The sequence below is a fragment of the Blennius ocellaris genome (assembly GCF_963422515.1).
Source record: "Blennius ocellaris genome assembly, chromosome: 6".
Taxonomy (NCBI): domain Eukaryota; kingdom Metazoa; phylum Chordata; class Actinopteri; order Blenniiformes; family Blenniidae; genus Blennius; species Blennius ocellaris.
Window position 1 is genome coordinate 23,454,771 of NC_137655.1, and position 27,395 is coordinate 23,482,165.

The 27,395-nt window shown below is 42.4% G+C and overlaps 1 protein-coding gene across 1 annotated transcript; it reads right to left on the minus strand.

Moving 5' to 3' along the window:
* Nucleotides 1-12,127: 12,127 nt before the first annotated feature.
* sox1a (SRY-box transcription factor 1a) lies at nucleotides 12,128-13,162 on the minus strand (the record flags this gene model as incomplete). Its single annotated transcript, XM_080498421.1, is given in 3 exon segments — nucleotides 12,128-12,354; nucleotides 12,357-12,558; nucleotides 12,560-13,162. Coding segments are annotated over 3 exon segments (1,032 nt in total).
* Nucleotides 13,163-27,395: the final 14,233 nt, after the last annotated feature.

A 27,395-nucleotide genomic window follows, 5' to 3' on the forward strand; every position in this document is an offset into this window, starting at 1 on the left:
CATGGGAAGAAGAAATAGAGACGAGGGAACGCGGTGAGGAGGGCAAGGAGAAATGTTGATGCAGGGGAGAGGGAGGGAGAGAGAGAGAAAGAGAGAAAGAGAGTCTTCCAAGTTGTCTCTGAGAAAGTTGAGGCCTCCTCTTTGGGATACTTGTTATTTAGTCTCACTTTGTTGCTCATCTCTCATTCGTTTCTACCTCTTTACCTCTCTTCAAGTCGTCATGTTTACACAAGCTGTTACTGCCATTTCCCTGTTGTCTAACCCTCTGCTGCATTTCCTCCTTCGCTCCCCTCTTTCTTTGTCTTTTTCCTGCTGGTTGGAAATCTGCAAGGCTTGCTCATCGGCGCCAGCCTCTGTTAATCCCTTCCCAAAGCACCTTAGCAACGCTCGGAATTTAAAGATGCTAAAAAAAAACACACGACGACAACGACAACAACAACTGTTCTTAACACTGGGCTCATATTGGCAAGAGTGGCCACATCTTGAGATGTGTGTGTGTTTTCCATAAGTAGTTCAGAACAATCTGGAAGGGTGTGATAACCAAGGATCTCTCAGGAGTGTGTGTTTGAGTGTGTGTGTGTGTGTGTGTGTGTGTGTGTGTGTGTGTGTGTGTGTGTGCATATACAGTAAGCTGAACATGCCTATGCAGAGTGGGAACGTTTGTTTATGTGATATACTTTCTATAATCACTGCATGTCGTCACCTGAGATGCTCATTATCTGGTCCGAGTACACGAGTCTGCCTCTGACTTGCTCACTGAGTCTGAACCTCAGCACACAGCGTGTCACGCCGCTGTTTGTGTAGCGATGCTGCACACGCCTAAACCAGCCAGCGAGAGACCAAACGACTGCAGCGAGGGACGGGAAGAAAGAAAAATCCAAATTATCACAAATAGCTGTGAAGTAATTTATGTTATTATGGGCCCAACTTTGATGGTTGCAGAATGTGTTGGTTAAAAAAAAGAAAATAAAATCAATATGAGCAAGGTTACAACACTCATTGCAATTACAACGTCAGGTTTTTTTTTTTCCCATTTAATGGCTGTATGGTTCACTCCCCCCCCCCCTCCTATCCCCCCCACCCCCACCCTCCCTCCCTCCACCTCTCGCTTTCTCTACCCAAAATCAATTAAATAGGGGCAATGGTGAAATAATTGAGGGCGAATTAAGGCCTTGAAATTATGACATAGTTTAAATGTTCAAACTTTTCTGTAACTTCTCATATTAGAGGTTTAATTTACCTCTCAAGCTGAATGTGAAAATAAATGACAGATAGCACAACACTTTTTTTTTTATTCTTAGGCAGTAATAAGATGCAGGAGTTTATTTAATATGCACTCTTTTTTTTCCCTCCACAAAAGCAATGTAAGACAGCGGTAAAAAGTAACTGTATTGAGAGCATAACAAAGACCTGTCTCACAAAGATGACATCCAATCCATTAAAGAAAACAATTCTCTTTAAAATATAAACATAATATGTACACTCATGCAATATAGAGATGCCGTTAGAAAATATCAGCTTAATTCAAATGATAAATGTGTATTTCCGAGCTCAGCAGACATTTGAGAACGAAGGAGAGTCACTGGTTTGACTGTTTCCTCCGCCTGAAGGCTGTGGCCCAATGAAAACGGACAATAAAGCAGCAACTGTGTCTCTGGATCTTTGCACATTTCGTATTGGGCTGGTCAGACAGCACAATAAACACACTCAAGGCTGTAGAAATATTCATTACAGGCATTTTGACGGATTTCACACATCTGAAAATGCACCGGGGTTCTTGGAAAACATGCCAACTAAGGGACTAAGAGTATTAAGACAGTGAAGCTGGCTGCAGTGAAAGGGAGGGGGAAGGAGAGCCATCCCAGGCAGTTCTTTTTTTGTGTGCGTGTGCATTTGGTGTTGCTAAAGAAGGTGAAATAAAGGGGTGGGGTTGTTTTTTTTGTTTTTTTCTTCATGTCCCATCTTCAAAATACTGCACTTAGATTTAAAAAGAAACCAAAAAATTAAAAAACCAAACAACAACAACAAAAAACACTGGTTATTGGAGGGAAGGGGTTGTTTAATTAATGGGAGCGGGTGGCATCACGGGAGAAGGAGTTAATGGAGGAAATTCGGGGCTCTGACTGTTGCTGACATTTTCCAAAAGATCTTTTTTTTTTTTTTCTTCCCCACAACACCTATCTCCCAGTGCTCGATGTAATGATGGCCTGCCAGCAGAAGAGACAAGGTGTTATCTGCTAATCACAGTCGCCCCACAGTGATGCATGTCCACTGGTGATAGTTGCGATGATCACTTTGCTGGAAGAGAGTGAAACACAGAGAGAGGAGATGGACAAATAGGGTTTCAATTTGTAGGGATATCAATTGTCAAAGGTCAATATGAAAGGCACAGCAAAGAAGAAGAAATATAATCCTGCACTTTCACAAATGTGGCTGTTATATAATGAAAATACATCACGGACCGTAGACTAGAATAGCTAGTTGGCTATGAATTAATGTCAGACGACTGAAATTTGTCCCGAAACCTTAAACAGTCTGATCGGCGACAACAATCTAACGGCTCCGAAAACAAATTGAGCAGGGTTATAATCATTAAGCACAATTTATCTGGCCTCCTCTCTTCGATATGTTGCGGCGACATATACATCCTTCACGTGTTTCCATCTGACCTATCTAAACGACCCAGTTTGTTGATCACTTGACCCGGGGGAGGTCAAAGGTCAGGCAGTTCAAACAGCTATCAGTGAGCTGCAGGTTGCAGTAGACACCACAAAACTAGCTGTTTCTTATCTGGACCCTTTGACCCCCTCATTAACCCCTCGCTGCCGCTCCGAGAATTATCACCTGCCACGGAGGAGCAGAAATCCTCCACAGCATCTGGTGGGTTGGCGTGCGTGCGGCCCAGTGATAGAGAAACACAGCAGGTGTGTTGTGCGCCACACTTTATTGAGCGAAGCGTGGAGTCGGTGAGAGCAGGTTGGCGGGAGAGGCCGTCAGTCAGACACAGGGCTTGTCGCAATGTTTTAAAGAAGAAGATTTTATAGATTGTTTTCCCCCCAAAACTCTTCAGGGTGCCAACTCGCAGATGTTTGTGTGACTCGGGGCAGGCTGCAGCCGTGTGTTTTAACTTTGTGCTTCAGGAGGACAGCTGTGTGATTAGAGTCGGTAGGAGGAGGATGAAGATACCGTGCATTGACAAACTGACACCGTGTCTATTGGTGATATTTGGTTAGCTGTCAAACACTTCTTCCTTATTATTAGGTGTCATTTGAGGTATAATGGCATTGGATATTCACCGTCAAGTCAGAAGTTTCTAAATTGTAATTTGTGATATGACGTGCAACATGAAGAGAGCATATTGTTACAATGTCAACTGAGTTTTGCATCATAAGTGCACTGAAGCTGATACTTTTTTGGCATTTAATCAAACAATAGGGTGTTTTTCCAGGCCTGGTTTTGGCACTAAGAGAAATGTATGTATGATGGTCCAATTGATTGATTGGTATTGGTTGAAATATTTTAATAAAATGCATCATTGCCAGTCTTGTGGCGTTTGTAGGAAATCTATCAGCAGTCATCAAAGGACTGTAAAAAGCTTTCTTGTATATAAAGGCTCCTACAGACTTCATAGGCAAACATGGACTTGATAAACTTGGATACGACTGTTCGGTTGGACTGCTGGAGGTTCCTTCCTCCAGAATCACAGGTGGGAACCACTACTCCATTTGACACTTCAGACATTGAGGTACAGAACTAGGGATGTCAGGAGATAAATAATCAGGAATTGAAAAGGGAAAATCTTGGTATAGGTTTAAAAATACCTCTACAAGAATCGCAAACCATTATATGGACACAACACTGTTCATTGGGACATTTTTCTGCCTTTATATTTGTTGTGCGAAGCTGTAAGCAAATGTATGTTGAAGCAACAGTCACGAAATGAGCTGAAGCTGCATGTTCACACATTGCCCTCTGTGAACCCCCTCCCACTGCATGACATAACAACACCATTCTGAAAACATAGTCACTGTTGCTCATCTTCTATCGAGAACAGGCCAAATCCAACTATTCATGAAATCTAAAGCCTGCTGAGTTAAAGTTATTATCTGCAAACCATGGAAATCTGTACAAAAGCTTTTTTTTAAATCCTAAACTATTTCAGTTTGAACCAAAGCACAAAGCTTTTTTTTTCTGCCAAAAAGAAACCTTACCTGTATTTTAAATAAGAAGAAAAACCAACAGTGAATTCTGGTTTAGAGAATCTGAATTCAAAAGCATCTACAGGGGGATCATAGGTTTACCTTAAAACTTATCTTGTGGTGCTTCCTGGTTGTTTTATTTGTAAAACTCTTCAAAGTGTGTGTCTTATCTGAGCATCGAAACACTGAGTTTAAACTTTTGTTGCCGGAGCCAAACTCTGGAGATTGCTTTTTGGGTTTACAGAGTAAGTTTGTAAAATTAAACGGGAACAAACTGACTTTACTACCCTGTTTATGGTGCATTTTCTCATATTAATCTTCCTAAAATATATTCACGATGTTATTGTTCACAGGCCGATTGTAAGTTAATTTTCTCTTTATATTTAATTTCATTTGTCACATGCGTCTTAATCTCATGGTTTGTCATTGCACAATCATCATTTTAAATAAAATGTTCAAATGATCTTATAAATACAGGAAGTTTGTCCTTTTAATTATTTTTGCACGCATCCAGTCGTAGCCCACACTCCATTGTTGACAGTGCTCCCTAGTGTTCAAAGCAGTTATGGCAGTCGCAAAACCGAAATATAGTGAGGCTACCGAGTCTGCATCAGGAGGAATGTTACGGTCAAACTTTAGATTTTCTTATGGGCTGCAACAGTTTGTTTCCTCTCTTCAAAATCACTTTTCAACCGTGACTGATCCGTAACCTTAAATGTGTGTTTAATGATGCTCCCAAAATGATGGTCCTCTACATTATCAGGAGCTCTGATCTGTTCCTAAACCTCAGCAAGCAGGAGCAGAGACTCCACCGTGTCTGTAGTATTGAGCGTGAACACACGGAATGACCCGCGCGGTCGTTCAGGTTGAAGGACCTGTCGGAGTACTCACCAAAAGTAATTGCGGAGGTCTAAAGATGCAGGTGTATCGCAAAATAGATCGACGGGGAGGGGAGTCAAAACAGTCAGACAGATGGTAAACAAACCGACATTTTAATCCACTGACCTCAAGGTGAGGCAAAATAAATAAAAGAAGTGCCTCTCTGTATGGGCGTCAAACTGAAGATTCCAAAATGGCCAGAAAGTTTCTATTTCTCTGATATGGAGGAAAACAACTATTTTTACGTCAGGATTCACTCCAGGTCTGTCATATCAAGCAAGGATTGTTTGTGTCTATCGAACCATTCAGCCTGTGCTTTACAACAACTTGCAAAAGTGGTCAAATATATCATTAAATATTCACAATATAAGAGTACATTACCTTAAAGTAAAAGTACCTAAAATATCATAAGGATTAAAGTGGATGATTGGGAAATCCATTTTTAAACTTTAGCTTTGTCTTCACTTTCTTTTTCTAAAAGAATTTAACAAGAAAAGTGTTTTAAATGTCAAATATCATTACTTTGGTGAACGCAGTGGAGAGATGAACGCTAAAAAGAAACCGAAAGGCTTGTAAATACAAAATCAGAAGAAAAAAAAATGGTTGTGATTAATCATTACAGCATCATGCCACTAAAAACAGTTACGGTAATCCCAGTGGTAAACAAACTTCATTTTGTTATCTGAACAGCGCAGACGTGCTCAACCTCAGACCGAGCACCAGAAATCAACAGCCAAGGCAGGAGTTTGTGTTTGTGCAGATAATGAAAATTCAATGGTGTCATGCTATTTTTAATACCCCTTTCATCTTAAAACATAGTTATCGCCAACAGGTATGCCAATATTCATGTCATACAGGTGGCTTTCAGTCAAGTTAAACTGTGAAGCCTTCTTTATTTCATGCTTGTTATGTGATATTACTGTAGTTCAGGATCTTTAAATGTAATTCCTTGAGACATCATTTCTCAAGTTTTTTTTTCGTATTCTAAAGGTGCAGGCTCATGTGAATTCCTGCCATTATCCGTCCGCTGGCAGGATATTTCTACATATTTGTCTTTATTTTGGTACAATCTTTACTATCACTTTCAAATGAGGAAACAAAGACGCAAAAATACCTGTTCCAAGAAAAATGGTTTTGAAGATAAAATACGAAAATGTCAAATAAGTGGTAAAGGATGAAGGACATAGTTTATCTTCTGCTGTTGTAACAACAGTGTGATTTGTGGAGTCGTTTTTACGTGTGTTAAGTCGCAGCAGCTCACTGTGAATGATGGCCATGCCAAAGGCGGCATGGACTGGGTGTCGTATGCCACCGTGACTCCCTGCCGGCCAGTTCATCGTACGGTTCCAATAACGGAAGCAGTGTTTTCATGGATAAAAGTATTTAGGTCCCAGTCGTCGACGGTGTCATCCAATTTCTACATGAGAGAACTAAACACCAACAACTTTCATTTGAATAGAAATGCCCACCAGTTTGCTGCTCTCCCACCTGTGAGCCAGGCACCATCTCAGCCCCGATCACAAGCACAGCGAGCAGAAAGGGGAACAGCGAGCCTTTAACGGCAATGGAAACATGGCGCTGCTTTCACAGCCTCCAGCTCTGTGATTAAAATCAAGCCCACTTCAGTCCCTTTGGAACCTCAGTGAAATATAGCTACCACTTGTGTCCTTGAGTCTAAACTAATTTTATGCACATTAACTTTCTATACTACTTATTTATTTTGATTGGTGTGTTGAATCTCACTCAGGAGCAGTGTATTTGCGTTAGAAGAGTCACAGGCAGGACACCGAGGTAGATGATTTGGCACACAACACAATGCCTACGACAATGGGACCCAAACAAAGCGCTGACTCTGATATAGGAGACTGCTGTTCTCAATGTATCTCCTTCCCAACTGTCAACATTGCTTCCTTTTATAACATAAATACGAGATTTGCCAGTGTTAACTAAAACACGTTATGTTGGGTTTTATTTTCAAACAACTTTCATAAATGAATGTGACCACCTGAAGCATAAGAATAAAGTAAAAAAGTCTAAACGAAACAACAAATTCTTTATCTTGTCAGATGGTGAGATTATAGATATAAACCGCTAAAAAAATGTACATTAGAAAGTCTGTTTGGTGGTTACTTTACTTGAGTAAATTAAGTGAAGCTGCAGAGTTGTTTCAAAGCAAGTGAGCGCTGCATTATTTTACATTGATTTTTCAGCAAGAGCATTTTTTTTTTGTTCCATATTGGAGGCAGGGCGGGGATTAGGCCTTTTGTAAAATATTGGTATTTCAGAAGTCTTCTCCCCCCAACAATAAGACACATAGTGCACGCGTTTGCTTTCAGATATTCAATTTCATTTTACACTCAATATCTAAAATGTGATGAAAATAGCATTTTTATCCAATCATTTAAATTTTTTATCAAAATAAATGGTTATATTTTTACAAGAAATACAAATATATGTGACTTCCCCCCCCCTTTAATATAGAAACCATGGCAAAACTGTATGATTTGGATGAGGGAGGCTGTGCACTCCTGGCCTGACTGTAATCCTGGCTGCAGCCCTTATTGGGAGTTCCTGTGGCATTTCCATTCAGTGATGGACAGTGAGGCCACTCAGTATGCTGCTTGCACCCACCCCCTAAACTTGCATCTTCTACAGACGTATTCTTTCTTTTCTCCTCCTTCCCGGGGTCCTGTGGAGTGGCTGGTTTTGTGTGGTCCCACCGCTGTCCCGTTTTTATCACTTCTCTGACGGGTCGCCCCGGTCCCCCTCGCACCTGCGCTGCTCCCAGGTCCCTACAGGAATGCGCTGGGGCTTGTAATCGCCTTTGTGGGGGCCATTGAGTTGTTCAGCTGACTGAAACTTCCCAACCTCACAGCGCTCTGGCCGCTGAATGGAGCTCAGCGTGGGGCGGCTCTCCAAACCGCGGACGCTGCCAAATTCCTACAGTGGCGCACCACAATCACTCCCACACAGGCCCCGATATATAGCCAGGCAGGAGGGAGGAGGAGGAGGAGGAGGAGGAGGAGGAGGAGGAGGAGGAGGAGGAGGAGGAGGAGGAGGAGGAGGAGGAGGAGGTGATGGCAAATGTGTTTGTTGGGCACAGAAACGGAAAGAGTCCACTTTTAACTCCAAAGAAGACTCACACTTCCTGCGTCATTATGCCACTCCGAGTGGACATTACGCACACACGTCCCCGTTTTGAATTAGATGTTAACGTGAAACTGTGATTTATTTTTTATTATTTATTTAATAATAATAATAATAATAATCATATCAATAATAATAATAATAACAACAATAATAATAATGCAGAATTTCACTGTGCATACAGTATCTCACCTCTTTTCAAAACGTCCCAGTGCAGATGCTATTCCAACAACGGAGAAATCTGAAAAATACAAAAAAAAAAAAAAATGGAAAAGACGTTTTGGTGGATGCCGGACAAAGTTTGAAAATAAAGCAATTTCTCATAACTTTTCAGTACATTTGTGCTGCGTTTCGGTGCATTAGGTCTGTATGCCGGCATATAGCGTGGTAGTTGTGGGTAGATAGAGCAGCACTGCAGGATTAAGAGGCAGCAAGATTGTTAAACATGTCAACGTGTAATTGCACGATAAGGCCCTTCCGAGGAATTCATTGGCCCAGTTGCTTTCTCTATTCCGCGCTAATCTCACCCGGCACATTCGCTCTGTGCAATCTGTCTCCATAATCTTCTGTGACAGAGCGGACGACGAGAGCAGGCTGCTTGGTAATTTTTTTTTAGGAAAAAAAAAGGGGGGGGGGGGGGGGGAGCGGAGAAAATATGCAGAGGCGTGATAAAGTGACGCTAATTATCCCCATTTAGGACAGGGAGTGCAAGGGATCGGGGCTTTACGAACAGCCGAATGTGCGCTGGTGCTGATGGCCTCCTCGCACGGAATATATCGGTGGCTACAAGATAAGAGTAGCGCACGGTGGAGAGATTTATTGGCCGGTCAGCTAAACTCATGTGCGCACACATACACACCCACACACACACAGACACAGACGCACATAAACACTGAGGCAGAAGCAGCAAACGTCGCTTGCCACGTCGCCTGTACACGGATGCACCCTACACTTACCCCCCTTTTTTTTTTCCACCTCAAGGTGTAATTTATTCGGGTTAAATTTGCCAGAACGCTCCTCTTTTAGCCGGGCGATGCGCCGTGACGCGCTCCGCCTCTCCGGGTTATTCACTGTTTAATCCGCATCTCTTCACATCAACAGATAAGATAGAAAAACAGATGCAAAAACACACCGGGAGGCCAGCCCCCTTTTCCATACGGTGCATGCTGCAGAGATGTCTCCATAGATGTGGTTTTCTTTCGGGTTTGGGAATTTAAACTCATTCTCATGACATTGTTCCTCTGATTTATTTCAATAGATTAACGTGCAGCCAGACGTTACACGCTTTACTGTGAGGCCTAACAGGTTTAATTGACATACCGTGCAAGTCTTCATCAGTGTGAAATAGGCCTTTTAACTACGTATTTGAGATTAATTGATTTTTTAAAAACGTTTAAGTAGGCATACATTCCCCTCATTTGCATGTCTATGGCTATTAGTCTGTATCTTCATATGGGGCCTACAGGCAATAAAAACCGAGCATTTCAATGCCAGTTGTCAAGAAAAATGAACGCATCTTCACATCCCCCCCCCCTTTTATTTCACTTACAATTTCAAGGTGTGATTTATTAAAGAATCCACATCCCATCTAAAAATCAAACATATATGTTTGACATTTTGATGAGTCATCAGTGACCCCAGAAGTCCAGTCTCAACAGTTGAGCAACAGTTTGTTTTTGTGCTGTTTTTTCTTTCTTTCTTTCTTTCCTTTAAAAAAACAACAACGAAAAACCACTGAATGCACCTTTGTTTTAGACTCCATCTGAACAATGTAGCCTTGAAAGATTTCATTGTGCCTTTTCAATCACCGTCTTGCTGTTTCACTCCCAACTTTCTGGTAGTGGTCGTACACGTCGAACTTGACATTGACGTCTAAATCCCAGTTTGTGCCTCATGCAGTTTTGTTACCTCTCTTTTACTTCCCTGACTATCAAGTGTCAAGAGCAAAACAGAGGAAACACACTCCTCGCACCTCACTGGCCCTCACACAGGAAGGGGCAGTGCACAGAGGAGAACAAGGCTGCTGGAAAAACAAAGTTAATGGAATTATCCAGAGAAAGCCTCCATGTTTTAAATACCGTTTAATAACTTCGTTTCTTTACAAATCCGATATTTTGTAAATTACTTTATCATGCAATAATTTAGTTAATAACCTATGTATAGCATGTTGAGCGTGTTACTCTCACTTTGACGCCTATAGATGCGTCAGAGTGAGAGTAACATGCGCAACCTTTCCAGTTCAGGTAGATGTTAGGGAATATTTATACGTATTTAAATCTTAATGAATATTGTTTCTTCCCTAATCCGTCATCTGTTCATTGCGCACCAATCCTTCACTGTGTTTTTTTGAGGTGCTTCATTTTAAATTACTAAAAGAAAAACGGATTTTAATGTCAGCCCATAATTCACGTAATTTTTCTGACTAATTACCAAAGTATTGTAATAGGTATGCAAAATAAAAGACATTTTGAAGAGGCATTTCTCAGATAAAAATCTGGTTCCATTTCTTGAAGGGGGGGGGGATTTCTTGCACAAGCATTTAAGTCATAAGAAAAATAAACACTTCTTATTCATAAATATAAAGCTACAATATACTAAGTTTGCGTTTTTCTAAAAAGACTAGATTTTGAAAAATCTATTTATTCATTTACATTTAAAAACAGTCATGTGAGTGGTAAAGGGGGTAAAGTAAAAAAAATGTCGCCATCATTATTAAGTAAAAATTTAAATATTGACAATGCTTCGTTAATAAATCAAGCTTGAGAAGGGAGCGGGAAGCATCCTTGCATTTTATATGTTTATCTATATATTTTCTGAAAACGTTGAAAAAAAGATGAAAATGGGATTAAATGTATATGGAAGAAGAATGTGGGCCATGATTTTGGCCCTCTACTAAATAACTCAAATAACTCTGGGCCTAGATGCTGGTGATATTTAAAATATATGTATATTTATATTTCTATCACTGTGGATTCATTTATCTTTACTCAAACAAAACCTGACTACATGAAACAACATCCATTTACAAAAAATGTTTCCCTTCCAGCCATGCACACGGTAGCTTTTACGCGTAATTACGCAGAAACAATTGAGCCATTTAAAAGCTTCTGCGTAATGCAGCGGTGTCAAAATTTTAAGAGAACGCTTTTTTTTGAGGGGAGACTGGATGACATTATTGTGTCAAAAAAAAGAGATAAAAGAGTTCTGTAAAAAAAACAAAAAACTGTGGAAAATAATCAATCTAAGACGTTTTCTTAAGAATCAAAGCAACATCTTGTGAAATTTATTCATTATTCTTCATTGCAATATCAGGGCTTTTCTCTTGCAGAAAAGCACTTAAATTACAACAGCAGTTGCCCGTCATCTTTTGAAATATTAAAATTATTCACAATTTACAATAATTAGAGTGTTACAATAAAAAGAGATGATTTCCAAGAATTAAGACACAGGCTCTTCTGCAAATGAACACAAATGTGAAAGAATGTGATTTTCCCATATCTTTTAAAGCACTTTCTTATGACACGTAATCTCAATTTCAAATAACTTACAAGACCCCCCCCCCCTACACACACACACAAAAAAAAAAAAAAAAAAAAAAAAAAAATGAGACAATTGAAGTAAATACCCCCATGTGAACCTGGCATAACCTTCAACCAAGACTGTGAAGTAATGAACAAAAAGATGATCGCACAATAACCAATATCTCAGCATCATAATCGTTATATAATTCCACTGGTGGCTATTCCAAAAAAGCCGAGATGAATATGCTATGTACCCTTCATTTACAATATCATAAACATTCTGTACAAAATGCAGGTAGTTCTCGGGACCGGGGTTATTTAGAAAAGAGGTAAATATTTGGTTATGTGTTCGTTTGCAGTTTTCAAATTATTCTGTGAGTTCTAAATGTGTGTTAGAGGGACCGTCCCGTTCACTCCAGCCGTGGCGCTCTGGTAATGCTGCGGCAAGGCATGGAGTCTACTTTGCATCGACGGGTCCCCCGGCTCTCCGGTTGGTAAATACATGCTTATCATCTCTCTCAAGTCTCCGGGGCAAGGGCCCCGTGAGTGTGTGCTGCTGACGGGAGGGCTTACACTCGGCTCCGACTTCACCAGCGACCCTAACGTCCCATGGCAGCCGAGGAGGAGACCCCGGAGCCCTGGTGCTGTGTGTAGGTGATCCCGCCGTAGCCGGATGGAGAAGCGTTCATGTAGCTCTGAGAGTTCGAGATCGGGCTGTACTGCAGGGCAGTCATGTCGTAGCGGTGCATGGGCTGCGGGTTGTGTGAGTGGTGGTGGTGTGAGTGGTGGTGGTGGTGCGCTCCGCTCCCCGGGGTGCTGGCTGTAGGCGAGCTGAGCCTCTTGCATCATCGCCGCGGCCGCCGCGGCAGCAGCCACCTGCCCCGAGTACGCACCGTTCGCCCAGCCGTTCATGTGCGCGTAGCCGGAGCTGGCGGAGCCTCCGTGACCCCCGGGACTCTCTAACCTCTGTCCGACCCCGGACGAACTCATGCCGACCCCTAAACTAACTCCACCGCCACCGCTGGGCCCAGAAAGGAGTCCTCCGGCAAGCGAATATTTGTCCTTTTTCAGCAACGTCTTGGTCTTCCGTCTGGGTCGGTACTTGTAATCCGGGTGCTCCTTCATGTGCATGGCTCGCAACCGTTTCGCCTCGTCGATGAAAGGACGCTTCTCAGCCTCGGACATCACTTTCCACTCGGCTCCAAGTCGTTTACTGATCTCAGAGTTGTGCATTTTGGGGTTCTCCTGTGCCATCTTTCTCCGCTGCCCACGGGACCACACCATGAACGCGTTCATCGGTCTCTTCACCCGTTCCTGATTCGCTTTGGACCCGCTATTCGGCCCCGCTTGCCCCGTGGTCGTGTTCGTTTGGGGGCCGGGGGAATGGAGGTCAGTTTCCATCATCATGCTATACATTCACCTGGTTTAAAACTTCGCCACCAACAGAGAAAAAAAAGTCTATTTCAAGACGAGTCTCGCGCGCACAGGTACGACTGCGCTCAGGACGACAGGCTTACAAAATCACTATCTTAACCTCAAATGAGTCAAATGAGAGATAAAAATTAATCCGAGAAGGCATATGAAATGTTTCCAACCAGTATTTCGCCCTGTCTTCGCTGGAGTTGGTTCATGTCCACTGTGATAGAATGCGCATTGGTGCCACTTTCCCTGTCGGAGTTGAGAAGTTGGTAAAAGCGGCGGCCATATGATGCGCACTGACAGCGGTTAAATGAGCCACAAGCGGCCAATGAGGCTCTAGCAGCAGAATGATTTGCATGGCGTTTGGTCAGGTGACTAGAGGACCATAGAGGAAGAGCACACAGGAGGAGGAGGAGGAGGAGGAGGAGGAGGAGAAGGAGGAGGCAGAAAGGAGGGTCAATCCCACAAATAGCACGAGACATTTGAAATGTTCAAACACACTCAGTTTTTAACCACAAAAAAACCCCAAAATAACTGAGATTAGTTAGGATATAGAAATATGGGCTCTTTTTTGTTTTTGTTTTTTTTGTTGCATTTTTCTAACCTTAAAGAAAACCTTCTTTCATATCTTATACAAAAAACTTTGACATGTATTCTGGACCTCATGTTATTTTTACGCACGGTGATCAGGCCAAACCAATTGAATCTGATGATTGGATGTTGAACCAGTACTTCAAAATCCCATTTCGGACCATCTCTTTTTCCTTCTCCGTCTCGTTCGGCTCTCCCGTGTATGCAATTAAAGTATATAGTGGTTGACGTCAGAGCGAGACAGAAATTACGCGCACTCAACACAGAAAGCGACCTGAAAGAGACTTAGTAAAAAAACAAAAAAAAACAAACAAACAAACAAAACAACAACAACAACGTGGACAAAGAGAAAATACTGGAGAACCCAGTTAGGATGGATTGCAATATAATGACTTGAAATTACCGGGGCAAAGCGCCGTTAACGCCGTCTGCTGGTGATGGTGACAGAGTGGAGCCACAGATGAAAAAAATTGCCCCGCGTAAACTGCCCCGCTGCTGCTGTGGACATTTTATGTGGCTGTTGCATTACACGCCTCTTATTTAATATCCAGTCAAGTAGCCCGTCTGTAAACCACGAGAGGGAAGCGAGTCTATGTGTCTTCGAGCCCGCGCATATATAATCCAGATTTCACAGCTGACCTCCCCTGAAAAGCCCAATCAACCTCTAATTGAAAGGGAAAACGAAATACCACTTCCCGCAGCGAGACTAACGATTTAATCATTCCATCGTCCTTTGCTGTTTTTTTTTTATTTTAATTAGAGCTTAGCTTGATATGGCTCCCTGTTTGGGGCCCGAGGGAGCGGGATCACTCGGACGAATCCACGCGTCTTTGGTAATAGGGTTAACGGGATGTCACAGTGGTCAATAAACGTTTCCAGTGGTCCGGGCCACGAGGCTGAAGGCCCGGCGACGATGCCGCTATAATGAAAACAATTTGGTGAGCTTCAGGGAGGTCACTTCCAGGAACAAGACACAAATAAAAATAAGAACAATAGTACGTGAGACTATATTGAATTCGTGCGTAATTAGAGTTTAACCTTCACAATTCACTAAAATACATATTTTAAATTCAAAGGTAAACATTATATCGTAACATTTGCCATTACTTAATGAATTTCACTTTTTTTGTAATGATACATTTTAAACACATTTCCACGCTTTTCAGACTTTTGTGGAGCAAACAGTTGTCCAATATATTAAATCACCAGGGCACACACGGTGGCAATCAAGTCAAACAAGTTGACAAAAAAAAGGACCTGTTCATTGTGTCATTTTTTTTCTTTTCCAGAAAACGGGTCAGGAAAAACTAAAAAAAAAACTAAAAATGTTTTATTATAATTATCAATGCCCTCATAATTATCATCATTGTTCTTCGTTTTCATTGTTTATTAGATTCGGGGCTGCACATAGAGGATTAGCCTTTACGGTGACACCAGGACCCCGACAGCACCCGTTTACTTTCTCTGTCATCCCCCATCAGTCACCTGTCTTTTAACAAACCTCTTTTCAAGCCCCCCTCGCTCCTTTGTGCTCGCCCTCTGTATCAGGACGTATGCGCACTGTGAGGATGGTGCACGACTGGGGCCAAGGGTCAAAGTAGTTACACCCCACCCCCACCCCTACACTTACACCACCCCCCTCCCCAACAAACCAAAATGGAAATTAAATTACGTCAAACGCATACTTCTGCGCGACAACCAGCAAGTGTATGATTATTAAGTGTATGACTTTTAGTCCCCCCCCCCCCCTTCGAAAAGTAACTATCAAGTACACGCACGCACACACAACCCTCAGTTGAACAATTGTAGCTCAGCCCTTTTTAATCGTCTTCCCCTGGAGCGGAGTGAGGACCTCGTTTCGTCGAGGTGCGTCTCCGTGCTTTTGCGCAAAAAAAACAAACAAAAAAACAAAACAAAAAACGAGGCAACGAGGAGCCAGTTTTGGTGGAGAGAGAGAGAGAGAGAGAGAGAGAAAAGGAATACCTGGACATAAACCGAAGTCGATGATTTAACCAATTTTCAGAGACAAAGCACCTGCCCCTCAGCTTTAATTTACACACCCTAAAATCTAAACGCGAAGCGTGTGACGCTCCCCCCGCCCACTGAGAAATAGAAACGTTGAGAATCACGCAAGTTAAAAGACTGACAGCCACTAACAGGTGGAACAATTGATCATTTAATAATGATGGGTGCATATTGCACAGTTTGATATGTTTTCAGGTGAAATTAATAAAATGAAAATGGCACAGATGATAACCTCTCAGCCGGGCACAGATCTGGAGCCGATATAAAGCCACTCCGGAGAAATCAAACTGAGAGCAACTGGTAGCAGGGGGAGCGGCAGAACTGCGCGCTCTCTGCAGCCAAACCTCTGTGCCGCTCACTTCTCCCAAAGATAATTCGACAGTCTGCAGCTGGAAACACACGATCTGCACTGAACTGAGCGCAGCAGAGTGCAGACGCTCCGAAATAAGGGTTCTCAACAAAGACCTTTATTTCCCAATAAAGGTCTTTACCGGAATGCGCAACATTTCCCCCCAACAATAGTAAGACATTACAATACAATAAAATTCACAACAGAAAAAAACTGAATGACCATATATACGGTCTTTTTTTTTTTAACGCACGGCAATATCATGAGAAAACTTACGCATTTTTGCCTCGGTTTCCTTCACTCCAAACAAAGTGGGCAGTTTTTTCCCTCCATACTCCCCAAAGCCGTACTAAACCCTATCCAAAGCTGCATGTAAGACAGCTACTCCCCGCTAAAATCTGGACGCTCGAGTGCCAAGGCCATCCGTGCCCGGTATACCCAAACCCACTACTCGACACACACTGAGGCGCAGAGACAAGAAGAAATTACATTTATTATACACTCAAAAAAAAAAAAAAAACAATTCCAAGTTATTGTTTCTCTCTGCGAAAAGGGGGCTTGCTTCTAACATAATGAAGCGTCTTTTGTGCGGCACAGAACAATACAAAACAAGTATTCTAATAAATAGCCACTTTTTTGGGGGCTCTCCAGGATGAATGGGCTGGAGCGGCAGGGTTCTGAAAGGCAGCTGTGCCGCATTCGGGGAGGAGGGACGAGGACTTGGCGACGAGCTCCGCACCCCCTTCGCCTCCTCCTGGATACCGACTCCCATTACTGATCCTGGAACAGAAAAGGACGCAAAGGGAGGGAGAAAGGGAGACATATTGACTTTGGAGGCTGGGTTTTTTTTTTGGATATATTTTTTTCTTACTCAGGACATTCACTGTTTCCAACAAAACGATCTTGGAATCATCAAATATTGCTCTACGCTGTGACGCCAGTGTCCATTTATGTTCAGTTCAGATCAACATGCACAGCTTGTAAGCATGTGATTCTGACAGCTACTAAGCAACACACACACACACAAACACAGGCACATGCACACAAGACAAAACAATAAGACAGGTTTCAAAGATGCACACTCTTTTGCCCACACACACACACACTCCTCCTGTCTGCTTTGTTTTGTTTACTTCAAAAATATAATTTCTTCTCAGTCCAACCCTCACAGGTTGTTAATGAATCCGGCACTTTTCTGTCTATAGCGACTTGCCCCTTTGCCTGTTGCTGCATCCTGGCTCCAGGGCTGCCAGAGCTGACACACTCCCTGACTTGTAGCTGCTGGAGCTGGCAGGTGTCTCTGCTGCTTCATGCATCCATCTGCCCACCGGGAGAGCCAAGGTGAAAAATTTGTGGCTCCAATAAATGTCATTCAGGAGATTGCTATTGTTTGAGGGCACAACGAAACAGACTCTGAGAGATGCTTTACAATGAAAGGGGCCATTTATTGTAGAGTAATTGTTTTGTGAAAGCGAAACATATGTGCCCCATCTTCCATCCATTATCGTTAAAAAGTCATGGACAATCCTGTATAGATAGGCACATATATAACCTGAACTCCCCATTTATTCCCTGGCATGCAATCTCAAGATCACCCTCAGGAGGCTTCTTGACTTCGACTCAATGGTTAACTAACATATTTATGTACTTTATTTCCTGGGGGGGGGGGGGGGGGGGGGGGGAGGCCGCCAGTCCACAGATTAAAACTCCTTCTGCATGTTGTCATTTTTACACATTGACTCGAGTCAAGTTTGAGCACATCCAATGCGAAAGAAACCACGCAAGCAGGTGATTGACACAGAATGGTAAACTACTGCAAGTAAAAGTGGGTGAGGGGGGCGAGCAAGGAGTGCAGGAGAGAGCGGGAGAGAGATCAGATCAGGTTCAAGTCTAAAAGCATTGAGGGAAAAGTGAGCCAATTGGGTAAAAGCAGAGGTCTCTGCTCGGCTCATTTGGGCTCTCTCCAATACACAAATCTCCATATTATAACACTCAAAATTGCGAAGGCTTCAAAAACAGCATGAGGCCATAGCACACAAACATCACAGAGAGTTCATGCACAAAATAAAAGGCAGGAATCCTCAGTTGCACGGCTGGAGATCCACTGTTTAAGTTGATAGTTAGAGTGACTAAACGTGCTCAACACATGGAGGATTTAAAAACACACTTAAGTAAACAGCACAATGCATCCGATCCTATTGACTTTGGAGCGGGGTGGTAACCGCAAACTGCCAAATAAAAATGTGACTTTTATGTTTTATTTATTTTTTTGACAAAGAGAGCATAACATGTCATTCAAATCTGGGGCACTCTTGTCTATGAGCAATTGGTTCTTTTGTTGCTCCATGTGCTCTATTTTCATCTTCTTCCCTTGTTAGAGTCGTAAGTGAAGAGCATATGAGGGTTTGATGGAGTGGTGAGTCCGAGGCAGGACAACATGAAGTGACAAAAGTGAGAGAGAGAGAGAGAGAGAGAGAGAGAGAGAGAGAGAGAGAGAGAGAGAGAGAGAGAGAGAGAGAGAGAGCGAGCGAGAGACCGGGGAGGCCAATGTCAATCCCGTGGCAAACAGCAGCGGATAATCATGGGCTTTAGGAAAACACTGTGTCCATAATGCTATTACCCAGGATTACCTACTCCAGCAGAGAAGGCGAGACTCTCTTCACAATGTTCCACAGACCTTTCAGATAATCATCTTATCACAGATGACACACCCAGAAGAAACATCCCATTATTCAAGAGGAGGGGAAAAAATCTACAGCATGTTTGGATGAAGACATATTGTAAGCCTAAATTATTCGAGTGGAAAAATATCAGATTTTGAAATTAGCACGCCAGTTGCTTCCCCACTCTCGCTTTTTCATTCTCTCACTGTCTCTTTCTCCCTGGGTGCTTTCTCCTTTTCCCGCAGGGCAATTAGAGACAAGATTTTATGCATTGTTCAGCTTATCAATTAGCCATAACACCTTCCCCTCTGATTGGTCTGTAATGAACATAATGGTTTTAACAGTCAGGAGTTGCAACTCTTAGAGGTGCTGTGCTAATGGTGTCGCCACAGCGATGGAGTCACAGTAACAGCTTTGCGGAAAAAGCAGAAGGAGGAGGAGGAGGAGGAGGTGGTGGTGGTGGTGGGGTAAGTCAGCTCTCTCTAACACATCTCTAATTAGAGCTCACAGTCAGTCATTACTGATGTAATAGGGTGTAACACTAATGGCTATCAGGCAAGCCCCCCACAAACAACGGGGCGGGGGGGAGGTAGTCTCTTGTAAGGTGAGAGGAGCAGAACATTTATGGAGGAGAGGAGGGGAGAAAATGGGAGATTAAGGAGAGGAGACGAGATGAAATGGAAAGTTGGGGGGGGGGGGGGGGGGGTCAAGGAGTGAAAGGCGCGACGCAGGGAAAGTGTGTCTTGCAGCACAGAAGGTTTTTAAGTACAGTAGTCAGACAAGGTCAGGGCCCATTAATGGAAATTCTTCCTTTGATGATAGTAAAATCTTTCATGCTAGACATTGGACAGATGTACACGTTGGTGGGGGGGGGAAAAGGAGATAAATGAATTAAAATTTTAAAAAAATTAAGGAGGTATGAGCGGCTGGCAGCTTCGTGTGAAGCTGGAGACGGAAAGAGAGGCAGAATGACCGTGAGGGAAGACGGCAGTGAGACAGACTCACAGTTAACCACTTTGGCACTTAGACCTTGTTAGCACTGATGCACTCTGCAATCCATTCAGCCATTGATGCATGTTTTTACACTTTTCAGCACTAAATTGGCATGGCGGCAGCAAAACAGAGTGACAGAAGCACAGATGGAAGAAGGTGGCTCACAGAAGACCAATGATGCCAAAGAAAGAGTCGGGAGTTTAAAAAAAGAAAAGGGGCTGCAGGTTCTTCTCACCGCCTCTGTGTGATGGATGGATCGAGTCCGGAAAGCTTCATGAAATGACCTTGATTTAGATGTTTACTGGGTCACATGATATTATATTGACATTTTTTTGTATCAAATGTTTGTATTTCTGTGTAGATGAAGAACCTAAATAAACATACTGCACATCCGCTTTGGTGTTTTTGAGAAATAATGTAAATGTACCTCAGTTTTGTAACAGAAATGGTAGAAGAATCTGTGTTATTACTTAACGATTCGTGATAATATGAGATAACAACTGAGACGACTTACCAAATGTGATATTTGACTTTTTTTTTTTTTTTTATAAACTATAACTACAACAGAATCTTTGTGGATAATTTAAATCCTATACTGCAGTGTTGCACACATTCATAAAGTAAAATTCATTTATTGTCAACAATAAACTTTTAAAAGGTTGAAATAGCTGCTGCAAACATTGTGTACTCTCAACCACAATCAAAGAAACAACTGCACATGAGAACCTCCTCCAAATACCAAGCAGCAGGTTGAGACCATGCTGGGGTATAAAAAGAGCATTCCCATGATGCTGGAGAGTCTTTTTAAAAGTAAAGATGAGTCAGAGAGGGGTGGCGGTGGCTGGGAGGGGGGGGGGGGGGGGGGGTGCCCCTATTATCTGAAATGCTCCACTGGATAATATTATAATGATTTAAGAATGCTCTGCAGTATAAAATAACAAAGACTTTTAGGAATTTCCTCATCTACGGCACATAATGTCATCAAAAGACTCAGAGAATCCAGAAATTCTCAGTGCACAAGGGACAAGGTCAAAAACCTGTTTTAGATGGTTATCATTTTCATGCTCCAAAGTAAAAATAGACACTATTGTGCGGTGGAAATCACTGCATGGGCTCAGGAACACTTCTCAATGTCTCCGTCTACAAACAATTTCTCACTGAAACCAGAAACTTCACTTCACTCACAAACACGTCGACAAAACACGTCGACACTCAATTATGCAGAAAAGGAGTCAGATGGATTCTGCTTTTGTCTGGGCCAAAGGTCATCCATCCATCCATCCATCCATCCATCCATCCATCCATCCATCCATCCATCCATCAACACCAAGTCAGAATCAAAAACATGATGTTACAGAACCAGAGTGTAATATGGGGCATGAAAAAGAATGTGTTTGATTTTTGTTGTTGTTTTCACTATCAAAGCACCAGGAATGGGCCTGTTCACTTCTTGAACACAAGCCTTGTGTTTTAAAATAATAGTAATTGAATTGAACTGCTTTATTATCATCATGCGTGACGAAAATATAAATAGCTGCCACTGGACGGTGCATTGATAACAAGCCAGACAATGAATAATAAAACCCAATGTACATAATAACAATGCATTGGTTTTATATAGCACTTTTCTAGTCACTCAAACACGCTTTACATAGCATTGCATTATTCATTTATTCCATACTGGACGGTGGTAAACTCCGTCTGTAGCCACAGCTGCCCTGGGGCAGACTGACGGAAGTGAGGCCGCCATTTTGCGCCATCGGCCCCTCCGACCACCACCAACTATTCACTCTCACACTGCATTCACACAGGCAGTTCAGGGTTCAGTGTCTTGCCCAAGGGCACTTCGGCATGTGGGCAGGCAGAGATGGGATTGAACCTGCAACCTTCCGAGAGGAACAGAATAAACATGGGCAGGAAATGGCACAAAAGCCACAGTAAAAAACATTAAAACCATTAAAGGTGCCACCGTGAGTTACTGTTTGGAGTTCAGAAGTCTGATGGACCCTGGAAAGAAACTGTCTCTCAGCCTGTAAAATAGTCAACAGTTGTAAAATTGCCCTTGTTCCATGTTTCTGGCTAAAAAAAAAAAATTGTGCATGCATTTTAAAAACAACTTGTTATATATACATCTAACTTGTGTAGTAAATCTAAGGTTACATATCTCATGAGGTAGAAATCATTGACCCCACAACGTGTCAGGATGTTGTGCAGCTGACATGAGACTGTAACATTCAAATTAATCCACAAAACGGAGGAAGTTGTAAATGAAGCAAACGCACGTCACACAGTGTGTCTATCAGGGGAGGTTACTCTTTTCATGTTGGGATGCGAAGGAAAAGATCAGCCACTGATCAGAAAATAAACACATTTACTCTCATGTCAGGCGGAGTGCGTGTCTTCACTGCTTCGACAGCTCCTCAGATATAAAGTTGAACCTGGGAGGAATATTGTATATGGAACCTATTGTGTGGCTGCACTAACGACAGGCGACTTGGCCTTTGAGGGAGCTGCAGGACTTCAGGGGGGTCTTCTATTCCGGTTCTCAGCCTTGAAAGTGTGTTTGATTGTGTGTGTGGATATGTGTGTGTGTGTGTGTGTGTGTGTGTGTGTGTGTGTGTGTGTGTGTGTGTGTGTGTGTGTGTGTGTGTGTGTGTGTGTGTGTGTGTGTGTGTGTGTGTGTGTGTGTGTGTGTGTGTGTGTGTGTCTATGACTTAGGGGGTGGGCTTCTCAGTTGCCGAACGATAGTCCCTCACCCAGAATTTGAAATAAGGTCAGTGTCCCCAGGAGGCTCCAAGTCAAAGCCTCCCTTCTTCACCTGCCCTTTAACTCTCCTTATTGCTTTTTCCCCTTAATTTAACTCTTCACCTGGGTCCCATCGCTCCTCCTTTCTTTGCCTTTTCACTTTTCCAACCTTTGTTTGTACAGTAATGACCGATATATCAAAAATTGAGGGCATTGCAGTAACCCAGGTGCTTATAATAAATGTTGTCCTTCACCACAAAAGTTATAGAATTAAATTTTGTTTGTTTGGTTTTTAATTTGAGGGGTGAAGGGGGGTGGGGGGGAGGGGGGGGGGTGGATAGTTTGATGACGACGGATAATGATATTGGGCCTTAAAACTGATTTTTGATTTGATTGAAGAAAATAATTTTAAGGATTAGCAAAACAATAACAACAGAAATGGCATCATTGGTAGATAAGACAGGTAATAAGTGTATTAAAGCCTGTGGTCTGTGCGCGTGCACGTGCGCGTATGTCTGCAGCACCTCAGACGTTTATCCAATAGGATGCAGAGGGAGCAGGACAATAACGCACCATTCTTATGCTAATCAAGGAGGCCATTAATGTTTACATTCAAAATCGGGCCTCGCAAAAAATACATTCACTCTCTGCTAAACTGGGATAATTAGTTCCATCTTAAACCCATATTCCATTAACTCAGGTGAATCCATCTGAGTTTCATAAATTTTTTTTGCTTTATTTTGCATAATAATAATAATACAATTTAATAGATAATGGCATGTTCAGACTACTCTGGAAAGCACCTGTAAGAAAATAATATGTGAGTAACAAGGCTTTTTGTTCTATTTTACTTATTTAAAAATATTTTAAAGTGTTTCCAATAAGTTAGTGTGACTGATTTATGAATATATTAAATCTTGAACCGTAAACAGCTTATTGGAGATTAATGACTGATGTACCGAATGCTCGCTCCTGATTTGCTGCATACTTTGTATATATGACACCCTGTACAGCATTACACTGTCACCATGATGCTGTGAGGCTGACGCTGTATTATTATTATTTTTTTTTTTCATTTGAGGGCACTTGAATGTGTCGAAAATCCCCTGAAATTGCTATTTAGCTTAACCTTTCTCTGGTACATTTATCCTTTGCTCATTTTCACACTACAAAATCATTTGTGAGTAAATAAGGTCTATAGATGCTCACACAAATGCCTATTTAGCAGCAATCAGATTTTATTTCCCCTCACAGTTTTGTAGCAGCAACATACAAAATCCAGAGTTACCGTGGCACACAAGTCTGTGTAATCACATGTGGAAGAGCCTTAAAATCAAAAACCTGTCATATTTATCATTTATGTGTTTTCACAATCCCTAAACACTTATGGTTTATATAGGTAAGTATAAGTAGTGTCATGTCTCACACACACACACGCACGCACGCACGCACGCACGCACGCGCACACACACACACACACACACACACACACACACACACACACACACACACACACACACACACACACACACACACACACACACACACACACACACACACACACACTGTAATGGATAGGAGCTGGCTGAGGGCGTCTGTCAGGGGCGACTGTTCTAATCAGAGCAGTGGGGAGAGAGATAAAGGAGAAAATAATGAGTGTGGCATCAGGCCTTTCATAGCGCAACAAAAGGCCACGGGATCAGATAGACACACACAATGTGGAGAGGAGAGGAAGGGAGGAGAGGAAGAAGAGAGAGAGAGAGAGAGAGAGAGAGAGAGAGAGAGGAGAGAGCGATGGGAGGAGGCAGTGGGACCAGAGAAGGAGGTATGGACAAGGGAACGGGGTTTGCAAATATGCCTTCTTGCACTGTAGGTGATGTATAGGCAATGAGTAGGCAGCGTTATGAAAGGCGAGCGAGCGCATGTCTAGCTTCACTCAAAGGATGCCTTTGAATGGAGTGGATGGACGTTTCTATGACAACATCAATCATTTTAGCACGGAGTGGTCTTTCAGTAGCAGCTGATTAGAAATGCATTTGCCTGTACACATCTCTCCGTTTTCCTGTCTCAAAATACTTGGTTGGCCTCATGCACTCCTTCTGACTGCTGATTAGCGATGCTTCATTTGCTGCATGCGATAATTTCCAGTCATTCTTTGATTATTAATGCTTAATTTATCCAGATTACACTCCTTTGATTATTAATGCCTAATTTAGCCCGATGACACCGATCATTAGATGGTGCCCAAACTGAAAGCAAAGAACCTTAGTGGTCTTCCAATGTACCGATACAGCCTCTTCTACAGATAATGATACTGTTCAGAGGAGCCAGCGGACCCGCGAGTGTTAAGTCAATGCCGACGATTTTACCCAAACTCCCATCAAACTTTAAAGAGAAAAGAAATACTAATTAGAAACTGCAAGCTAGGAGAAATGAGCAGGCCGACTCAGAACAGAAAATCCTATTCAGAGACTTAATGAGCTTGTCGAAGCTGAATAATTGATTTCTAATTCTAGCCTGCAGCTGTTGACCCAACCAGGGAGTGTTTTGAATGGAATTGAAATATGTTGCTCTCTTACTTGGCACCGTTGGCTTTCTGGTAACAAAACCATTGCGAAGTACTCCGCCGCTCACTTTCAGATTTTATTTAAAGTCACGTATAAAGTTTTCAAATTCAGCCACTTCACCAAATCATACAAACATACTCAGGCTCACCCTCTGAAATCCGTCACACATCAGCCCCTTGACACTTCAAGTCCTTCAACGGATCTCGGAACATTTTAGAGACAATTTAATAAAAGGCTGTTTGAATTTTAGCCATAAGTCCAGATAGATAAACTCTCCCACTGTATAAAGCGTTGGAAACCACGGTCCATATCAGATTGTAGGTGTTTTGTGTTTCGCTCATTTGCTGTGGAGTGATTCTTTGTTGCCCTGTGTGGACGATCATATCCTGGGGGCTCTGGGGCAGGAGCAGCATAGAGCACCCTGTGTGTGAACCACAGCCGCCCAGCGTCCCTGTAAGATGACCTCACGGAAAATAGGCCTAATTATTACCGTGACAGCCCATGCTATCATATTCTGCCAGATCAGTCACTACATAGAAGAGGGAGGGTGGAGGGGTGGGTGGGGGGGGGTTAAGAAAAATTAACAGAAATATATACCACCGTGCCACCAACCCCTCCCCCCTAAACGGAGTCCATTTATTTTTAATACCCTAATCAGCAGGTCCCAAAGGTGGCTTGGCTCTCACTCACCTGCACAGACAGACATAGGTGAGTACAAGTGAGGCAGCAGGGAGGAAGGAGGAGGCGGGCGGGTGGCACAAGCAGGTTTGACGTGAGTGGTGGTGGAGGTGGAGGTGGTGGTGGAGGTGGAGGTGGCGGCTTTGACTCAAGTTCTGATCAGGAGAGGAAAACTTCAACTGTCTCATGCTGTACACTCTCAACCATAATAATTCGCTGAATAGACGCACAACCTCAGTTTGGAGAAAATGATATTTCTGAAAACAAACTTTCCACTTGTTGAGCCGATTGTACGCAGAAGGACAAACTGGTGGCAGAATAGAGAAGAGTCCGTGGGGAGGGGAGGGGGGGGGGGGTGGATGGAGGACAAAAGTGATTACAAGATACAAAGTTTAAGGTAGACAGCAGTGATTAACTCAAGTACTGTCCTATTGCTGAAGCGGTAGTCATTAGGGTCAGATCATTATATGATAGATTTCAGGGCTATTTTCCTGGTTTTGTTCCCAGAGACAGTATTCTGAGAGACACCCTGGGAATGGGACATACTACACCAATAGCTTGCTCCGTGAGAAAAAACATGGCAAATATCAACGCTCTGTGCCAATGAGCAGAAATGATTTATATGGCTTTTAGGAGCAGAAAATTGTTTAAACGCTCACCAGCATCTTCAGGCAAAAGAAATGTACAAGTTTGACTTTTGTTTATAAATCAATTTGTTTGGTCCTGTCCTTTTGAAACACACATTTATTTAAAATCCACTTTTTTTGTATTATTTTGAGGTTGTTGCTAGTTGTTTTATTCACGGTAACATTGTGCTGTGTGGAAACATCACTGATTCAGCATCAAACATACCTTCAAAACAAATTAACTAACCTATTTATTTATGAGTAAAACTAAAGGTACAAAACACATGACTGACTTTATAAAAAAAACCACTGGATTAGTTACAGGGTGACCCATTCATTCAGCTCACAGACTTTCCTGCTAAAACAAACGCTCCACATTAATCACTTTTTCTTTTCACTGACGTCCGTCTTGTTTTTGCCCGTCTGACCTACTTTAGCGAGATGTCTTTTTTTATTCAGTCAGTTGATTCTTTTCATTAAATAAAAGCACACAAATGACAAGACACTTAATATAGCAGTGCGTGATCTAACATGTCTCATGGGATTATTCTGGTTGATATCAGAGCGCAGAGAAGTTTCACAATAAACAAGTTTGTTGTTTACTGCTGCTTGGGATCGAAAGACGATGGAACCCATTACAGGCCACGTGCCAGTTAGAGACATTGAAAAGCTAATAAGCCTGATCTCGCAGCACCTGTTGCACTTTTGGTTTCACACTGAAGCTTCTTTTATCATTTTAATCTGTCCTCATGTCATTTACATCACATTCTGTGGTAAAAACATTTTTGGAATGAAGTGAATATTAGTTTCAAATGAAACAAGAATAAGATTTGCTGGGGAAGGATAGGCATATCTCACCATCTGGTTTCTTCACAAAATGAAACTTTTAACAACTGAGCGTCAATCCATTCATCTTCCATAGCGTTTAATCCAGTTCTGGGATACGGAGCACTGGCATTAATCCAATCCAACTAAAGCAGGCTACACTCAGGA